The sequence below is a fragment of the Ornithodoros turicata genome, chromosome 8 (genome assembly GCF_037126465.1).
Source record: "Ornithodoros turicata isolate Travis chromosome 8, ASM3712646v1, whole genome shotgun sequence".
NCBI classification, from domain to species: Eukaryota; Metazoa; Arthropoda; class Arachnida; order Ixodida; family Argasidae; genus Ornithodoros; species Ornithodoros turicata.
In genome coordinates, this window is record NC_088208.1 from 18,031,408 (window position 1) to 18,048,916 (window position 17,509).

Here is a 17,509-nt window from a genome sequence, read left to right on the forward strand (position 1 = left end):
AGCGAGCTGTACATGTATGCATGTGTGTAGGTACAGGTGTTACGTAAAGATAGATTAGAGGCGAGCAACTCAAAGAGAACGGATATGTCGAGCAACGACTGCCACCAAGCAGATAACAAACAAAACAAACAACTTTATTTGCTGATGATAATTACGTCACGACGACAGAAGATAAGGAACATCCACGTAGCGCACCCTTATCGTGGTGATGAGTGAATCGCCTCTTTTGCCTGTTCCTTATCTTCGGGCGCGCCCGCGTGTGAAGCCAATAATTGCTGAAAAACTTCCATCGGCGGCAACGCAGCACAGTTTAACAAAAAGTGCACATTTATTTTTTATTTATCGATCATACCCTACTGCTCCACATTAGTGGAATTACGTAAGGGAGAGTGCAGTACACGACATGCAATAATAACAAAAATACAATAACACGTAGTACGCATTGAGCCAACAGAATGTATGGCGTGATAACACATCAACAACACACACAAGTACAAAATCTAACCAAAGTGTGAGCCGTTACCCCGAAAAGAAAGAAACCAGTTTTTGTGAAAACAGAGTCGCACAGAGTGCACATGACATTTCTTTTAGAACTTAAATGCGCATGTGTGATACCCCAATCACACTGCACGTTGAATGTCATTCCCAGGGAATGAAATTCACACTGAATGACATTCGTTCCGTATCGCACGGTGAAACTCAATACATGCGAAAGGGTGCGGGAATCTCATTCGTTTTTCCCTGTCGCACCGACTGCGAACCCTCGCAGTACAGACGTAGCAAAAACAACATTTACAAAGCGCGTGGAAAAAACAGCGTAGCAAAAACAGAGCAATAGAGCGTCGTCCAAAACGCGACGCTTTTGTGAAATCATCTACTGTCTCGCTAGTTTCGAGGAAACTTAGTAAAAACGTAACTAATGTAATGTAATAATGCCTCATACGTTCGGGGCCCCGGTGTCTAAATTATCGACAGTAACACCATTTGCGAATGACACTCTGTTTTCTTGTGTAGCTCGATGCAATACAAACGAACCGCATTCGGTGCGTCTGCCATTCGCTGGGAATGCTATTCATGCAGTATGCCTTGTGACAGGGACGAGCAGTTTTCATCTCAACCACCAACACCACCACTATATATATATCCCGAGTCAACTCCACCGCAGCAGACACAGAGGCGTATACCTTCGCAGGTGGAGAACGTTGTCCGTGTTCGCATTGGACGCATGCAAATATGTTCTCTAAGTACGTCACATCCGACGAGTGTTTCCGCAGCATATGACCAGTGTAGAAGCAACAGTTTGAAGCACGCGGGGGGTCACTACGTTGTGACTCGGAGGCTTTAGGCGAATCACGGACGCCTTTATGTTTGAGGGCGGAGTTGCCCTGATATCACATTGCTTATAGCTTCGAGTTGGCAGCTTCATTTATTTGATTATCTTTACAGAGTGCTTACGACCTACTACATTCCATATTATTATTATTATTATTATTATTATATTTACCACAAAGTGATAGGGACCAATGAAAAAACGCCACCGTATTCCTCATTACAATTCGCGTTTTCCATTTACCGAGGAGACACAGTCTCCCTCCTTAGACCGTGTTCCCACATGGCTCCGTCGATGCTGATAACTGTTCGACGTCCTTCTACCTTCTTGCGGGATTCGTGCATCCAGCGTCGCTGCATGCAACGAACGCGGGTCGTAGTGTGCCTCGTGTAAAGGCACTCGCCGATGGCAGCGAGCGAAGCTGCGATTGCGCCAATGGCCAAGACGGCGAAGAGACCAGAAACGTCGTCGATTCCCAGGGGACGAACGCGGTCGTACGTTGCCCCCTGACCATGCAGTCCTTTTTCCAGAACGTTTTTGCTGTATAAGTACGCGAAGCCTCCTTCCAATATCCAACGTTGTCTGCACGAAAGAAAGAGAAGAGTCTGCACACTCCGAGAGAAAAAAACGTGAAGCGGTGCACGAGTAGAAAACCGGGTCGCCAACGTCGGTGCCTCATAAGTTCATATACTTCCGAAGCAGCACAGTCGACCGGGGAAACCTTTGAGCATCAACGGGAAAATTGACTCAAAACTGGCCGATATCGAGAACATTTTCCCAACTGTATCCCTATACCTTGGGGAAGGAGAAACAAGAGAGCGAGGAGAGATAGAATTCTTTCCCGACCTACTCCCGCCAGCAAACCAGTACGTGAAAAAGCGATAAAAGACCGGGTCGTTTGATGGTGGTACATTTCCAAAGCGATAAAACCCCAGTTCAGAGGACATTGAAGGTGAAACAGGTGCATTAAAGTCCCAAGCAGCACAATATGTACCGAAAGTCGAGTGCAATAGGGGTGGACGGTATGTGTCTTATCAATGTTCTTTAGTTTCACCAGTTCGTTCAAGGTCTTCCACCTACCCGTCCACCCCTATTGCACTCGACTTTCAGTACATTGTGCTGCTTGGGGTATGTTTGTCAGTCAGTGCTTCGTGTTCGTCCCGTCCTTTCGTGTCCCCTGTACTTGGGTTTAATCGCTTTTAAAACCATTGCATGGATAGATCGTCAAACGGGGTCCCACGCCGTTTTGCTCCGGGTAAGTTGCCATCTTGACATCGAGTGATACACCCACGTGACCCATTTGTCACCACGTGATCGCGACATTGTCAATTTGTTCCGTTGGCAGCGGTAGTGAGATACGGCCGCGGGCAATTTTCCGTGAAGAACACGACGTACTCATGTAAGTATGTCACTTTACAGTTACAGAGTGTTCTTTCGAGATCTCGAGTGTGCAGGTACTCGTGAAAAGCAGAATTTCCTCCGTAAAGGAGGGGGGGGGGGGCAAATGCGAGAACTTCTCGTCTTTTGTTGTGCGGCTAGGCCTAACGCCCGTTTGCTATGCATCGTGTTCCTTGGGCCTGTATATGCGCTTTGCTGCCTTAATCCGTCTCTAATTGCAGTAATTCTTTATGTATCGCGGAAGGCTCACTGCGTTTTGTTGGTTTAAACGGCTGAAGGGTTCCTCGTACAATTGTGATCGACGCGTGGTGTCTTCTGCCGTTGGCAGAAGGCACATTTGCAGACGGCATTTGAAGCCACCGCTCTGACTGATATTTCTGCTACGTACAGCCGTCGCCACACTTAACCGTAACGCGCGATCGCGTGGCCCCACGGGCGTCAGCGCCGCCAGGCGTCGACACTGGGTTCGAGACACTCGATAGTTCCACACAAGCACCCCCTCTCGACGGTGGCTTCGGATTCCCGCATGTGTCGCCTACTGCCCTTACCTACTCTGGGCTAACGCTCGTTCCGGGCGCGCGCGCCGGCTGCGACTGAGAAGGGACATGGGGAAGGGAATGCGCGCTTGCTCCATGCGGAGAATAAATTAAAAACTAAAAATGAGCCTCCAAAGACGTCACTAGATATGCCTTCAGCACCAAGGAAGGAGTCAAAGATTCAGGAGCGGTGATAACGGACAAGAGCTGAAGCTTCGTTCGTCTCAAAAGAACGTTCATAGAATTATATCAAACCTATAGCCCACTCACAACACTTATTTATTCCTTTTATCGCGGCAAGGTAGAGTGCATCAGATAAGCGCGCATTTTCACATTCGCAATCGTTCGTGGCCGAAGCGCCCGTTGGGTGAGGGCGCACAAACACAACATCAGAAGGTGAGAGCATATCGAGCCATTGCCGAGCCACAGTCGAGAGGCGGCGCCTCTGTGCAATGATTCACATGTCTCGAACACACCGTCGAAGGTTGGCCGCTTGGTGACTCTGGTAGCTACACGTGCCACGCGATCGCGCGTTACGGTTAAGTGGGGTGAGGTGACGGCTGTACAATTCTTGCTCAGACCAGATTTGTGATTCATAATTCAAGATTAAGATAATAATTTTACACCTAAGATAAACTAGTAAGTAAATAAGACACACATAAGATGTCATGCTATTGTGGTGTGTATTGTTTGAGCGCATAATTATTACATCTGTCCACAACTCAGGGATCCATGTGGAGAATATTCTATTACCTCAGGCACCACCAGAACTACGGCAACTATACGCCCTCTTGTATCTGCTGGACCCAGTGTTGTGCACTCAATGTTTTCGTGCTACATTCCTCTTTCCAGTGGACTAATTTAACTGCCTGTTAGAGTGGGTGAGCATATGGGGGGGGGGATATATTCATTAGACGAAAAGAAAGGGGAAAAAAACGGGAGAAAGGTCAGCCAAACGAGACGTTGGCTTGCTATTCCAGAAATAAATAAATAAAGAAAAATGAAGAAATAAAAAATAAAGCAAAAGAATCAGGAAATAAAGGATAAACTGACAAATGATGAAAGAAGGATGAGGTAGATTAAAGACAAAGATGAAAAAAAGATGACTAACAAACGGTGAAAGAATGATGAGATGGATCACAGAAGAATGAGATTGCAGTAGTAGGGTTCTTAAGGGAACAGGGCGAGACAAGGATAACACGGAGGGTAGGCGGGATAGGATTGTTGTAATTCCGTATATCCATGGGCTATCACATAGATTGATCAAGATGGCACGTATCCATCATGTTCGGGTAGTGTGTGGGCGCAATAAAAAACTGTCGTCTCACGACAACTAAACTCACTAAACTAAACTAAACTCACGACGTCTAAACCTGCAGTTATTAACAGAGATAAAAGAATATGTTGTACAGTTAGGCATCTGGAAGCTCATGTACCATGTGCACAAGAAGTGGTGTATGAGATTCCATTGAGTTGTGGGAAGAGATACATAGGACAAACAGAGAGATGTCTGAACACCCGCCTAAAAGAACATAAAAATTGTAAAAATAGTAAACAAGGTAACTTGTATATACACACAAGAGAGTGCGGCTGTGATGGCATTTTCGATAAAACAGAGGTAAGAGGGAGATATAAAAAGCAGAGAGATCGAAAGATCTGGGAGGCTTGCCTGATCAAGAAAGCGGGCAACACGTGTGTTAGCTCGGAAAGTATTTCGATATCTGAAAGAGAAAGGGAGTTCCTGTTGCAATAAATATAAGCACTTGCCATAAATGCCATGTGACATGTCAGTAAAGTTGTTGAAAGTGAGCGCTCGATGTTGTGTGTGTCTGTGTTCGTCCTGGTTTTAGCGCTTTTACGTTATGGAAAGCTTTTCATCGCGTGAGCGCTACTCAGACTCCGCATTCCAGCTCAACCCAACTCAGCACGTACCGCAGGGTAGGACTGTGGATAATTTGGAGCCCCTGGGGTTCTTCTGACGTGCGCCGGAAGTCACCGACACACGGTGCTGGAAGCAATGTTCACCTCCCCTACATTGCTGCAGTCCTGGGCTGGGATCGAACCCGCGAACTTGAGATCAGCAAGCCAACTCGTTACCAACTGAGCTACCGAGGAGGGCCTACATTTAGGAGGATATACCTTTCGTAACACGTACGCTAGGGCCACCATACCAATCATGACGGCTCACCAGCTGAGATACCCTTTTCCGCCGCGTTCGCGATCTCTGATATTATGAGAGTTGTCTGCAATGTGCACACCTAGTATGGATGATCTTCTTAACATGTTGTGGAAGGCCTTTGTTGACGAACATAGAGCCGTAGGCACGCGCGATTCTGACTTGTCCGAAGTAGAACTCTCCTTGTGGAGGCGTGTCCTGATAGAGTTTCTGCGTCCAATAAACGAAAATAGCCACGGTAGAGAAAATAGCCTTCTTGCCGTCAAGAACCTCTTCCATGACCTTCCGCACGAAGACTTCCTTTTGTGGGACTATACTTCTGTGATTCACAACTCTCTTCCACAGGGCCTGATAAGCAGGGTTCTTATTTTCCTGAAAGTACAGATAACCTTTGCAAATGTATGTAAAAACGTGCTATCAAAATACACCTATAAAGTGTGCAAAGATTTACATTAAAAGTTCCAGCTAATTTGACGGCTGCTGTACATGTTCGTCCGGAATGAAGTCCGTTCTAAGTCCGTCTTCCATGATAGGCAAGCCTGAGCGATGGGCAAGACACGTAAACAAAACACAAACACGAAGGCTGTTTACGTGTCTTGCCCATCGCTCACGCTTGCTTATCATGGAATTTATCCACCAGCTAGCCTGCATTTACGCCATTCTGTTAAGTCCGTCTTCCTAGGTACTGTCGGGATATAGTTTTAACGCTACGTCCTTGAGATGTGTCGCTATCACTTTATAAAGTTCCGTGAAATACACGACCTCATCCTGCTTAACCGTATCACAGGCTGTGATCTCTGTGAGAACTTTATCTGTTTGAGAACATTAATCGCTGGCAGCCTCAAGGACACAAATAAGATCGATCAATCAATCAATCAATCAATGCAAACTCGTTGGTATGAAAAATACCGAGACCTGATAGACTTCTTTGCATAGTCCAAATAAGTCAAACTTCCAAATGTTGGCACATAAGGGCTACCGCGACTAGATTTCACTTTGGCTAAGTAAGGTCAAGCTCGAATCGACGAAGCTATATACTAACAGACTAGGAACAAGAACACCTAATGTCTTGTCGTTTCAGCATTCCCGCATTCTGCGCCGTCAGTTCTAGACGAGTAATATGGTCACCTTGAGGAAAACGTCAAATGCCATTCCCTTGGTGATGAGTGGCACGATGTTAGGGTTCTTCGCCAAGTCTTCTACGCTTTCCATCCTAGGAAGTTCCTTCTTTACTGTCATGCTGGCCTTCATGAAACCCGTAAACGCCAGACCGAGCAGTATGACTGCCATCCACCATGTTCCAAGCAGGAGCCGATTGTTCCCTCGACGCGCAGAAGGAACGGTATTCGCTGGAAAGGGAAAGCTCCTGATGTTATTAGTCGCACCTAGAGATGCGAGGCCTTAAAGGGACTATGAAATTTCCCGAACCCCCATACTTTTTTTCGATGGAAACTGTTCTTCCCGCAGAGAAACTAATATGCCACAAATTTTTCCGGACGAAATCGCTCCACTCTGCGAGGAGCGCGCGCTGGAAATGTCTCTTCCGCGTTCCTCCTCTCCCGCGCATATTTCCCCGCCGATGGTGTAAGTGTACGGACCGCTCTTCGGTTCCCCGTTACGTCACCGGTGTTGCACAATGGCAAGTAATGCCGCGAGCTCGCGCTGTGGCTGCCGCCACTGCCGAAATCTGCCGATCGCGCGAAAGCTGCTGTCATGGAGATTTCCACTCCCGATGAACGCATACGCGGGATCCTACGGCGCATGCTCCTGGCGGGATTCCTCGGCTCGGCAACACGTCACGATGACGTGTTGCTGAGCCGGCCGTGGTCGCGTCAAGTTACCCGTTGTGTCTCCGCTCGGCAGCTCGTCACGGCGCGGCGCCAGCTGTCCTCCCTTCGCCGCTCCGTTTAAATTCGCTCCCGAGAAATCCGCTCGCGCGACGAAAGTAAAATTTCGGTTCTAGACTCAGAAAAATGTCTTCTTTCGAACGAAACGAAGAAAAAAATCGTCTCATAGTCCCTTTAAAAAAAACGAAAATTTTGTAAAAAAAACCCGTTTATTTCGTGTTTTTTTTCTCGTCTCCGGAAAAATTGTCCAAAATTTCCAGGCGACAAAATTCAAAAATGTAAATTTTCGTGCCTTCGATGCGTTGCAACCCGCCAACCCTTAGGCGCCGACGCCTTAGGTGCCTCTAGTTCGCCACAACCAACTTAGAGCTCCGTCTGGCTGCTCCAAGCAATCGCCATCGCGTTCAGAGAGTTCTGGTCGGAGTGGACGGGTTGTTCCAATTACCTATCTCTGAGTAGACAGCAGTCGCATGGGATGCTCTGCTCTGCATTTATGCCTAGAGGGTGAACACTACTAAAGTTTCTAGCACATTGTATGCTGTGGCTTGGCCGGCAATGCTTCGACTCAGCAGTAACCGCGTTTGTTTTCTTTTTTTTTTTCAATCATTCTGCGGGAAAAAAAAGCGATTCAAAATTTCCGGAAATTTTGCATCTCTAGATGTTATTAGTCGTACCTAAAGATGCGTGGCCTTGGAAAAATAAAATAAAAAATACAGTAAATTAGCGAAAAGAAGTCGTTTTTTTTATCGCGTCGTCGGAAAAATTTTGCAAAATTTCAAATTCCAAAAACAAGCAATACAGAGTTCTAGAAAGAATCGGTTCCGCGATGAAAAGCACGTAAACGCAAACTGTAGACGCAAGCGCAAAGGCCAACAGTGTGAACAATCCTCTTGAATAACGCGACACTGAAGACTCCCTTGCGATACCGTGCTTAAGTCTTACTTTCTGCACGTGTATTGTATTCCTAATTTGCACTCATTGTGACCCGTTTCTTTTTGCTTTTTTTTTCTCAGCCCTTTTTTTGTGCGGTCCTTATGATCTCCCTTTCTCTGGCTTTCGAGTATCTCGACTGATAATTTCTCACCTTCCCAGAAGAACATCGCGCTCAGATAGAACAGCTGGTCCACGTATCTTCCCAGAAACGCTCCTCTCTTCTTCTTGCTGATTATGGTGAACACTCCGCTGGTGACGAGGATGCTAACGAACACACCGACCCATACCTGGAGGTATGGACATACGTCAGAGGGCACGAACGTAAACAACACCCCACGTCATAATGTTATGGACCTCATCGTTTTCAAGGCACATTCAGAAAGCGTTCAATTACAAAATTTGGCATTAAGCAGGACGGAGGGCTTTTCACAACGGTGGAAAAGGCTATCGACGCATCAGCATTTCTGCAAACGTTTCACCAATTGCCATTCTTCAATTGAAGTATGCAGCTGGTCTATGGGAAGCTTGAGTGTTGCGTTCATCCTTCCACGTTTCATTAGTGAGTTATAGTACTACAGTCGACCCCCGTTTATCCGGACGGTGCCGTTCCCGGCGAAATCGTCCGGATACCGGGGCATCCGGATAAATGAAACGACCGAATAGAAACGTCCTACAGAGCAAGGTTTAATTAAAACACAGAAATCTCGTCAATGACAGCTGTTACATAGTGTAGGCACTCGATTCCTGCAAACTTTTGCTAATTGCATTGAGTTGAGCCACGCTGCATGTTGCGCTGCTCGAAGAATGTCAGTGCGGTCGCAAAGTGTCAATGTCCGAGCCTTGTTTCTCACTGGCGTCATCGGCACCGTCTTGCCGCACATGATCGAAGGTAACAGCAGCAATCACACCGTCATCAGTCATAGCTGCACACGCGTCATCATCCTTATCAACGTCAACGTAGTCAGAAACCGCAGCATCATCTACAGCAGTCGCAGTGAGTCTCTGCATCAGGGATCACAGCTCAACGGGCCATAAGCAACAGGCCCTCGGGTTGGAGTTTTCCCCTCTAGAACCGGACAGTTGCTCGAGATATTTCCAAATGACTCGACTGGTCAACGTGACCCAACGCACACAAATAGAAAAGGGGGTCATCGTGCACGGTTGTCTCCCCTACGGAGGAATGTAGGTCTCTGACGTGTGACGGGAATAACCCCAAAACAGCGAAAAGGGTGACGAAGCGGGGTCAGCGTCTCCTCTTACTCACGGTAGTCCGGCTAACTGAAGCTGGATTACAAGAATTTTCGACTTTCGTTCCCTGGAATTCTTGTCCGAGTCCGGAAGCTGAAGTCCGGATAAACGAGAACAAAACACATGGAGGAAAATCCGTTCCCGTGCCTCTTGTCCGGATACCGCGGGATCCGGATAAATGAAGTCCGGATAAACGGGGGTCGACTGTATCTACTATCTATCTACTAGCTATCCCTTAGTACGCAAAGGGGATAGCGTATACGACGCACTAAAACTCACTGTTGTCTCATCTACCACAACTTGAGGAAGCTGCCGCACGCCACGGGTGTGTCAGTCTGTATGAATTTGAGTGACTGGCACTTCAATGATAATTAGTCTGTCTGTCACAGGTTAAAGGTCTCGCCCAGACTCGAGTGGGGAGGGGGAGAGGGAATCGTTTGCTCTTTTGGAACCTACACTCTTAAAAATGAACTTCACCACATAGCACTCCCCTAGCCAACCATCATCCCGAATGACAACGTTCTCGCCTTAGATTTGTTGAAAACGGGAGGAGGAGCCTATTTTGTGCCGTGCATAATGGGACAAAATAGGCTCCTCCTCCCATTTTCAGCAAATCAGGGGCGCGAACGTTGTCATTCGGGATGATGGTTGGCTAGGAGCGTGCTATGTGGTGAAGTTCATTTCTAAGAGTGTATAATTCGGATTGTAATCGGGTGCAATTGATACGTCCGGATGTGATCGCTTCTCTTTTTTTTTCTGTCCAGCAAGCAGCCTGCATATATTAGTGAAAACGTGCATAAACCGCGATCTATAGGGAACAAGCTCCACACGTTGTAAGATCCAATGAGCTTGACGTAATGTTGTTGCAATCAAGTAAGATTTACGCCATACATTATGGCGTATTGCTACCATACGGTACGTGATAGGGTACCAGAAATCTGATTGAATGCGAGCTGGTCGTCAACTGAACCGGCAAGAACGGGGTTCAACCCGAAAACGTTAAACCCTAGATATGATATGCTCGTCACGATTCGATGTGCCACTGTTTCGTAACGTGGCTCAGCGTGTTCGTGAGAGGATGCAGAAAAAAAAAAAACTTTTGCGCAGTGAAACGAAAGATGGCTAGCATGACTATCGTGTCTATTGTTATGTCTCATGCAAAGAGATATTTGATTTCCTTCTCGTTCACCTGCCAGGCGAAGCACTGCAGATATCCAAATATGTCAGAATCGTACAATCTCCTTCGACCCGCAATATGGCCAGCGCGTCCGTAGTAATAGCTCGGCATCGGGTCCATTGCATTGCAGCGATCCGTCGTCAGCACCATAGGACCCATCGTCAGGTCGCACTCCTGCAAAAATATGCTACGGTTTAATTTTGGCGCGGAGCTGCCTGAGGCCTGTCTGTCTCACATTCCGCGAAACCATACCGACTTGACCACGCCATGTACCATCAGGCTGAATGGTACCCCAATCGTTATCTTTGTCCATGTGGACCTCGTACCTGCGCCAGTCGTCAAAGGGCAGTATTTATTTTCGCGGGGAAGAGACACAGGAGTGAACACTGCTGAAACACACAAGAACTGGCAGCACTAGCTGCGGAAGGTTCTGAGCATGTGTTTAATATAATGCACATCAAGACATGTTGTTTGTGAAGGTTCGGTTGCATATAAGTGGAAATAAAAGCTTACTTGAAGCCCAGACCACTTTGAAGCAAGCCCAGCATGTAACCAGAGAAACCTTTCAGAACAACTTTCCCGTTTTCTTCCACCGTTGGCATCGACAAAGGCGGAAGCTTCGCCCAGGGAAACAAAGTCGAACAATTGAAGCTGCTTTCAAACACTAAACCTTCTCAACTCACGTATGTGGCAGCGACCCTTAGTGTGATGTTGTCTAACCTCGGGTATTTACTCATTATACCTTGTGACGATGAACCTGCAACGTGGGTCTGTCTACAAGTAGAGTGGTCCCGCCTTTCAAGTATGGTAGGTTTTGTACGTGTAGATAGGCATCACTTCATTTAATCTGTCGGTGAGCGGACGTTGTGACATGCAGAGTCGTGTCCCATAATTGATTAGTTGCAAACCAGAGTAACTCTCGTGCATGTTTGACTCACTTTATTGTAGAGGGACAAGACCCAGACAGACATCGTTTCCAAACGTTCCACACTTTCCAGTCTGGTGTGTTACATTACGAAATCAATAATCCGCTAGCAACACCAGGTCGTACATAAAATATTTTTAGCGTCACTTCTTACACGTGGCAGGAAACATTACCGACAAGAGGATGTAAAGTGGACCAGTTTGCTCAAGGTAGAATCCACTGCGCAGAGATGGCGCACGGATAAAACGACGGTCGGCTTGAACACTATACTGAACAAGGTCAAACGTGCTCTCTCGGGAAATCTAGATGCAGTTTTTGGACACAACAACACTTGTACTGCTGTCTGTCACGCCTGGGCTGAGACCATATTTTGAAGCCTTGGTGTGCCTATTCAGCGCGTTATTCTTGTCAGAGTTAGGTCGCCTACATGGATTAATGAGAACGTTCTATAGAGGGCATAATGAAACTTTAAACCAGGCAAAGGGGCAGATTGTCCTACAAGGTAAGGCGTTCTGCAGGACGGAAAAGTCAGTGTTCGTCTCTTCTACTGTCAGTATGCATGGAAGAAAATGTAGGAGAACGGGCCAGAGTGAATGGTGTGTCCGTGTCTTTACGAACGATGCCTTGGTGTGTTAACGACAGCGAGAGTGCTGCGTAGCGTAATTGGTTGCGCACCTGACCGGCAGTGAGAGACCCAAGGGTTGTCGCCTTTGGGCAAGATAATGGAGCAGACCGATGATGACGGGAACAGAACGGAGGAAAAGAAAAGAAAGGAACGGAAGGAAGGAGGGTTGCTATTTATAGGTGAAAGAAACCGCAACTTACGCTTTCCCTCATCATCATCATCTTCTGAAGAAGGGATTTTAGGAAAAATCTTCCCGGAAACAACACCGCAAGCGATGCTGCCCCGACGACCGTTTTACGGACCGCGCATTCTAAGACACACACAGTCTTCCGTGTGTGTCTTATTATAATCCGCCGCTTATTATAAGCCGCCACCCGGGGGCGGACCGCGTTATCAAGGGGCCCTTCTCCAAATATGAAGGACCGGCTCGCTTTCGCCTCCCTCCACCGCGAAAGATCGAAAGATCAATACGCGGATTTGACGGGAGACCAGAGCATATATGGAAGGCTGACAAGGATGACACGGCTTCTTCTCGTAACGAGAGGGAAATTTTCAAGTTGCAGTTTATTTCGTTCATAAATCACGAGCGACGCAACTGTGCGAATCCTGTTCCTTTTGTGTTGGTGTCAACGTAACGCCATCTTTCATTGAGGGACGAGAATTTTTTTGCACTTTCGTGTCCCTTTAAGTCTGCATGACTTTACTTAATCAATCAATTTGCATCCTAAAGCTTTCCTGCATCTCATAAAAGCAAGAACGACCCAGTGCCAAAGCAACGTTACACTACCAGTCTAGGCACGTTAGACACATTGGCTTGTTACAGGTAACGCCGTGTGTTTATGTCTTTCCTCTCTGTGTGGTGGAGCGCTTGAGTTATATCGCTTGTGGAGGAGTAATGTACCAGCAAGCACAGAATAACGTGGTATCACCCCCCATTGAAAAAAAAAAAAAAAAAGGTTTTGATTTGATTTTTGATTTATTTAAAAGAAAACAAGTTCAATTTCTCCCTGGTTTTCTTTTAAATAAATCAAAAATCAAATCAAAACCTTTTTTTTTTTTTTTGTTCAATGGGGGGTGATACCACGCTCTCTGGCTAGGCTCTTGACTGCAAGGCTACAACTTGCGATGCGACCTCCAGGTTGCATCTCAAGTTATACTCTCATGCACGCCCGTTGTAGTCCTCGTTGGGAAACTGTTTGTCTTTGACCAATGAACAAAATACCTGCAAACGATTGTCGACTCCACCAGTTCGAAGAGTGCTCCCATTCGCTTACTTAAAGGGGCACTGAGGTGACCCCCCTAAACTTGTTTCGTTGTTCTTCGCTACGGCGTGTTCTGCAACGAATAAAATGAGCTCTTGCAAAATACCGACGAATACAGGTGACCTGCAGAGTGCACGTGATGCTCTGTTCAGCACACAACAAATAAAAAATAATATAAACAAATTCCACTGGTACAAAAAAACGTATCGTAGAATGAGGGAATTTCGTGACTAGAGTGGTCCAGTGCAGATGACTCGTGACGAAGAACTGCACAGCTCATGCAGGAATAAGCGGCGCGTGAGTCGAGAAGAAGGAAACAAACTAAAAAGACAAAGGGGATTCCCTACGTCACGCGAGGATTGTGTCGGCCGTCCGCGACTGCTTTCTCCGACTGCTTTTGTAAATTTGATTGGGCAGTTATACTACACCACAGAGCGAAAATATTTTTCATGGTGACTTGTTCAGCTTCAAGAATGAAACAGGGATTCGAGCCATGTTGAACGTCGCAGCATTGCTCGTTTCGAGGGACGGTCGTATCTGTTCCAGTCGGTTTCGAAACTAACAGTGTCATTTCGTTCCTCCTTGACCACTGACCACGTCATCGCAAATCCCACGCGAAATAGTGGCGTAGTTTGACTGTTATTCGACGAAATACATAACAGGAGCAGACGCCTGATGTTGAGAATATTCCGGAAATCGCTTTCCTGAAAAACGAGAATACGTCGCTACCTAAGAACCAATGATGGTTCTTGACCAATGACCTTCAGATAAGAGATACCGTGGTCCAGCTGGCGTCACATACAGGTATGGTTCGTCGGGACACCGCCTTTCCCCCTCTTAGCACCGCCCTCTCACTCCTCCGCTTAGGGTGTGACGTCACGACGCCGGAGCTTCCACAGCCGCGGAAGCAGCCCTGATCTTTAAAATTCGTTTATTTAATACCTAAGCACTTTGCGGACGAAAAAAATTGCCGGGTAGATTGTCGGCGGTTGCTGAACATACTGGGATCGGTTTCATAGACGGGTTTTGTTTTCGGATACAACCGTTCCTTTAATAGATGGAGTGGTTGTTCATCGGTAATGCACTAATTCACCAGCTCTACTAGTTTCTAAAATCCGTCGTCAGTCAGATAAGTTCTCAAGACAGTCCTTTATGACATCAAACACAGTATCGGTGTACAAAGACATGTCCTTCCTACATCTGACGTCTTCTTCACAAGTTCGGAAAGGCGGATTCACCCAACTGTGGCACCTGTGGGACTGTTGAGGACACTGAACATATCTTATTATCTTGTCCACGGTATCAACAGCACAGACAATCTCTACGAGCTTCCTTAGCTCGGTTGAATTGCAGACCATTTGATGTTGTTAAGGTTCTGGGCCCTTGGACACCCGACCATCTGTTCCACGCCATGCAGGCGTTTGTGCGATTTTGCGCAGACTCCAAGTTGATGGGCACAGTGTGACTGACAGTGTGTGTGGACAGTGTGTGAGTGACTGATTGAGTGTCTTTGTCACTCATTGGTTTTATTGTAGATAGCCATTTGTGTTTTCCTAAGTGATCTGGAGTAGCCGGCTCTCGTAATAAGTGCCTATTTCTCAATTTTTTTCAGTTTCTTATCAACTCCACTCAGCATGTCCTTTACACTTTTTTTTTATTGTAGCATTCTTATCATACAGCACAAACCCCTTCCTTGGAGAACTAAAGAACCTTGGAGAACACGACATACTTCTTCGATAGATCCACTGCTCGGCATTATTGGCCCCCTTCTTGAATGCGTTTATGCTCGCTATAATGATGCATGCGATTTCAAGGACACAGCAGGATGCAGTAAATGTTAGTGCGTCTCGATCGAACTAACGCATCCGTGTGCCGTGCGTGGGGACTTGCAAACTGTAGAGTACATTTGAAACTTTCTAGCCAGCGTGTGGTTCAGAGATCAAGTATGATCAATCACTTCAGAAGTCACAAATCTCGCAGCTCGGTATAGATGCCCAGCGAAGCTCAGGAGTGACGAGCAAATACAGAGCTAGATACGTATACGTGATCCTACAGAATCCTAGGACAATGGAACAATTCAAAGGTGGGAGCGCAGGGAGCAGCCGCCCCCTCCGATCTACACTCTTAAAAATGAACTTCACCACATAGCACGCTCCTAGCCAATCATCACCCCGAATGACAACGTTCTCGCCCTAGATTTGTTGAAAACGGGAGGAGGAGCCTTTTTTGTGCCGTGCATAATGGGCACAAAATAGGCTCCTCCTCCCGTTTTCAACAAATCTAGGGCGAGAACGTTGTCATTCGGGGTGATGATTGGCTAGGAGCGTGCTATGTGGTGAAGTTCATTTTTAAGAGTGTAGGAACTCAAGTAGGTACACGCACCCTTCTCTCCCCTCGGCGTGCTGTCCGTGAGTACGGGAAAAAAATAAATACTTTTTAATTTTAATTTTAATTTTTAAATACTTAAAAATTTCCTCAATGCGTGCAGGGCTACTTGGTATTTCGTCTCATAAAGCAAATTTCTACAGAGCTTGCTTCTGTTCACTTCTCTGAATTTTGCTAACTTCCAAGTACAGTTTTCTTTTCACTGAGGAAAACGTTGCACTTCGAGTAAACATTCCCATTGTTCCCGTTACTGCCCGCTCTGACACAAAACACATTATAAACTTAAATACGTGTATTTCTGTTATTCCAGCACTAATATTTTTGAAACACACCTTTCCCGTCCTCTGGCCTTCAATAAGGGAAAGACCCCACAATTCCAAATGAATCAGATGCAGTCAGTTGCAGCCGATAGCATATCCGGAGTTATTCTGTATTCCGTGCAGAGCGTACGTGTCCTTAGTTTTTCTACAGTATACCAATGTAATGTAATGAAATGAAATGTGCCGATCCTTTGAGCTTCACCTTTGCCCTCTCCCCTGTGCTGAGGGACGTCCCACTCCCCTGAGAGAAGAACAGAACCAGAGAAGCACTAAGATACAGAAATTCCTCCTTGCAAAATGAAGCGTGCCATTACCTTGAGACCAACTTAAAAGGAATGCGATGCGTCCGTTGCGTCGCTCGTGCTTTATGAGCGAAAGAAACCGCGAATTTATACTGTCCTTCTCTCTCTCCATCTCAAGGAGGCCGACAATGCGGAGAAGTCTCTCATTGGTCTCCTCAAACGATTTGTCCAATCATCGCGGGCGACCGTTTGAGGAGACCAATCGCTCTCCGCATTGTCGCGCTTCCTGAGACGGAGGAGGAAGAGGGGAAGTGTGTAATGGGGGAGGGGCAACGCCACCTAGACAGAGAGGGCCTCCTCTCCTTCCTTCGCTATGTGAACGCATAAGGTCAGAGTACGCCTGCTAGCGCGATCCGCAGTTCTTCGAATATAAGGATTCACCAATGATTGTAGCTCACTTCGCAAATAGACCTCTACCGGTTTGTAAACAAATGACGTCACAGTGTTCGACAGCGATACCAATAGACGAGTTCAGAAAATCCCAGAGTGCTTAGCATCACTTTGAACTGTGGGAGTTTAGTAATCCGAAAGAAATGGGTGGCCTCCAAACAGTTTGGATTTCTCCCCTACCGGTCCATTGTCCACGACGTGTCAAGGTCAGCGAAAGCGAAATGTGAAGGATTGTTCTTCGTTCCCCCACTCAGTAAGCACCCAGGATGCAATGCGTTCGCAAAGAGCACTGGGATTTTCTGAACTCGTCTATTTGGTAGAGTTGAACTACGTTCAAAGCTAGTGGCGAACAAGGTCGCGCACGAAAGCCACGGTCTTGAGGGGATTACGATGGTCTCTGAAAGGGACGCGACCTTCGGTCCTAGTTTTCTTTCAATAGGAGGCAGCGAACAAATGCCCATTCGTGGAACCCAGCTCTTCCCCTTCCGATCTGTTTCGGTTTCAGTCTGTCTACCAACGTCATGATGACGTTTCTCGGGTACAGGTTTATTGGAACCTGTGGACTAAAAATGCAACACGCTTTCCAGAAAGCCAGTTTTGCGAAAAAAATATGGAACTGTTTTGCACTTGAATTTGTCTTCCCATTTAATACCCG

At 46.7% G+C, this 17,509-nt stretch overlaps 1 protein-coding gene across 1 annotated transcript; it reads right to left on the reverse strand.

Annotated features, from left to right (window-relative positions):
• Positions 1–1,569: 1,569 nt before the first annotated feature.
• Positions 1,570–11,247, reverse strand: LOC135367538 (glutamate receptor 2-like). Its single transcript, XM_064600833.1, has 8 exons — positions 11,159–11,247; positions 10,881–10,971; positions 10,658–10,819; positions 9,100–9,222; positions 8,372–8,507; positions 6,569–6,789; positions 5,523–5,812; positions 1,570–1,912 (listed from the first exon to the last, which is right to left on the reverse strand). Exons 1-8 carry the CDS (start codon positions 11,245–11,247, stop codon positions 1,570–1,572), a joined length of 1,455 nt encoding a protein of 484 aa, XP_064456903.1.
• Positions 11,248–17,509: the final 6,262 nt, after the last annotated feature.